This window comes from Palaemon carinicauda, chromosome 19 (assembly GCF_036898095.1).
Source record: "Palaemon carinicauda isolate YSFRI2023 chromosome 19, ASM3689809v2, whole genome shotgun sequence".
Classification (NCBI taxonomy): domain Eukaryota; kingdom Metazoa; phylum Arthropoda; class Malacostraca; order Decapoda; family Palaemonidae; genus Palaemon; species Palaemon carinicauda.
Window position 1 is genome coordinate 93,423,571 of NC_090743.1, and position 2,378 is coordinate 93,425,948.

Here is a 2,378-nt window from a genome sequence, read left to right on the forward strand (position 1 = left end):
ATATATGTATATATATATATATATATATATATATATATATATATATATATATATATAAATATACAGTATATATATATATATATATATATATATATATATATATATATATATATATATACATGTATTATATATATATATATATATATATATATATATATATATATATATATATATATATATATATATATATATATATATATATATATATATATATATATATATATATAATATCCCTCACCGAATGGTATTGTGTCCCATATGATCGGCAAAGCAGTACTAGTAAGGACTATGTACCATCTGTTTGTCACACAATCGTACATAGTAACAACAATTCTCTTTTTTGTATATATTATTCTTTGTATCTTCGCTCTCCCCTCGCACTGGCAGTAGCTTGTATTATCCAGTCTGCCTACTTCATTGTTAACTGGTAACAGATCCAGTTGCTGCTTTGACAGGAAATAGCATGTTTGTATTTTGTGACTTTCTTACCGGGACCTAGTGTGTATATATACTCGATGTGTCTGTAATAAAGTTACTCAGTTGCATTCTTATCTTCTTTGACTCACAACCTACTCTTGACCCGTCACATTGGTGACCCTGGAGGTCGACTCGTTCCTCACACCTTCCCCCACTCACTGTTACTATGGCGGACTCCACGGAAGTTGGCGCCGCCCCATTAAATCTTTCGTCATTCACCAGCGGAGAGGCGTTTGTTTGGTTTCAGCTCCCAGAAGTTCAGTTCCGCATCAAGGACGTGACTCGCTCAACTACCAAAGCAGATTATGTTTTCACGGCGGTACCTGAGGACACCTTACTGGAATCTCCAACTGGTTTTGTGAACATGAAGACACCCCAATAGCGTATGTTGCCCTCAAAACATAACTTCTGCAGCAGTACTTGCCGTCGCCAGTCGCCCATATAGCTAAGCTTTTTCAGCTCTCTCAACAACAGTTGGGGGACCAAAGGGCTTCACTCGCCCTTGGGAAATGACCAGTATCGCTCGCCTGCAACCTGCCGCAGACGGCTCTCCTCGTGAGGTGAACCTACTTCGTGCCCTTTGGGTACGCCGTTTATCCGAACCTGTACGCGTTGCCATACCTGATGTCAATAGTTTATCCAAAAGGACTTGATGACCAAAGCCAACACCCTTATGGACAGCCACTCCACGACCTTCAAGACCTCCATTAATGCTTCCACTCTTGACGAAGAGGACACCTATTCAACGTCAACCGAAGCTGACGTGAATGCCGTAGAACTCACACGCCTACCCCGTGACATGCCAGAGTGGTGAAAAAGCAACCCATCACCCATCACTCGCTTGCGCCCCAACCAATGGCATCTGCAGATACATACTGCCGCCTATTGGCGTCTGTTTTGCTACTACCACTCCAGATTCAGGGCTGCCGCGAAGAAATGTGCCAAGGATTGTCAGTGCCCGAAAAAAGTGTAAGTAGGCCATCGCTCGTGGAAGTGGCCTCCCGTGTTTTTAATCTTTTCTTTTACATGATGCGGGAACGGGCGTGCGATTTTTAGTAGACACTTGCGTTTGTCATTCTCTTTTGCCAAGGAAACTCTTCAGGACACGACATAGTCTGTCTAAGTCTGCCGACGTCCGCCTGGTAGCTGTCAACAGATCTGCGATACCCACCTACGGTTACAAGAACCTCACATTATCGTTTGGAAAGAGGCAAATTTAATTGGAAGTTTCTCATTGCTGACGTCACATTGCCCATCCTCAGTGCGTATTTCCTCTCTAATTTCATCCTTGTGGTCGATGTCGCCCACCGACGATTGGTAAACACAGACTCGTACTTGTTGACATCTCTTCAACACTCCCCCTCTGTCCTCGTTCTCCACATCAGCGCACCCACGGATGCCTACGCCTACCTCCACATGTCGTACCTGGAAGTTTTCCGTCCAGACCTTCGCCAAGCGGCCACGGCTCCTGCCAACCACGGTATTTATCACCATATCAAGACGACGGGACCCCCACTCTTCGCCATATTCAGATGTCTGGCACCAGATCAATTGGCAGCCGCCAAACAGACGTTAGCCGGTATGGAAGAAATAGGCCTTTGCCAAAAGGGCTCCAGTCCATGGTCATCACCCTTTCACATCATCCTGAAGAAAGACGGCTCCCTTCGGAAGTGTAGGGATTACAAGGCCTGAACGTGCAAACAAAACTGGATCACTACCTGCTCCAAAACATCGCCAACGTGACCTCCTAACTGCACAAAGTGAAGGTTTTCTCAACGCTTGACCGCCTGAAGGGGTATTCTCAGATGCCTATGAACCCAAAAGATATCCCCAAGAGAGCCAACACCGCTCTCTTTGGTACATACACTTTCAATTACTCCTGTTTTGGCCTTCGTAATGCT

General features: G+C 44.3%; 1 protein-coding gene across 1 annotated transcript in view; it reads left to right on the forward strand.

Annotated features, from left to right (window-relative positions):
- The window catches only part of LOC137659142 (uncharacterized), a 4,940-nt gene extending 2,771 nt beyond the window's left edge, over positions 1 to 2,169 (forward strand). The window contains exon 2 of the mRNA XM_068394212.1: positions 1,740 to 2,169. Coding sequence (XP_068250313.1) covers positions 1,740 to 2,169 — 430 coding nt within the window. The remainder of the gene's footprint in view (positions 1 to 1,739) is intronic.
- Positions 2,170 to 2,378: the final 209 nt, after the last annotated feature.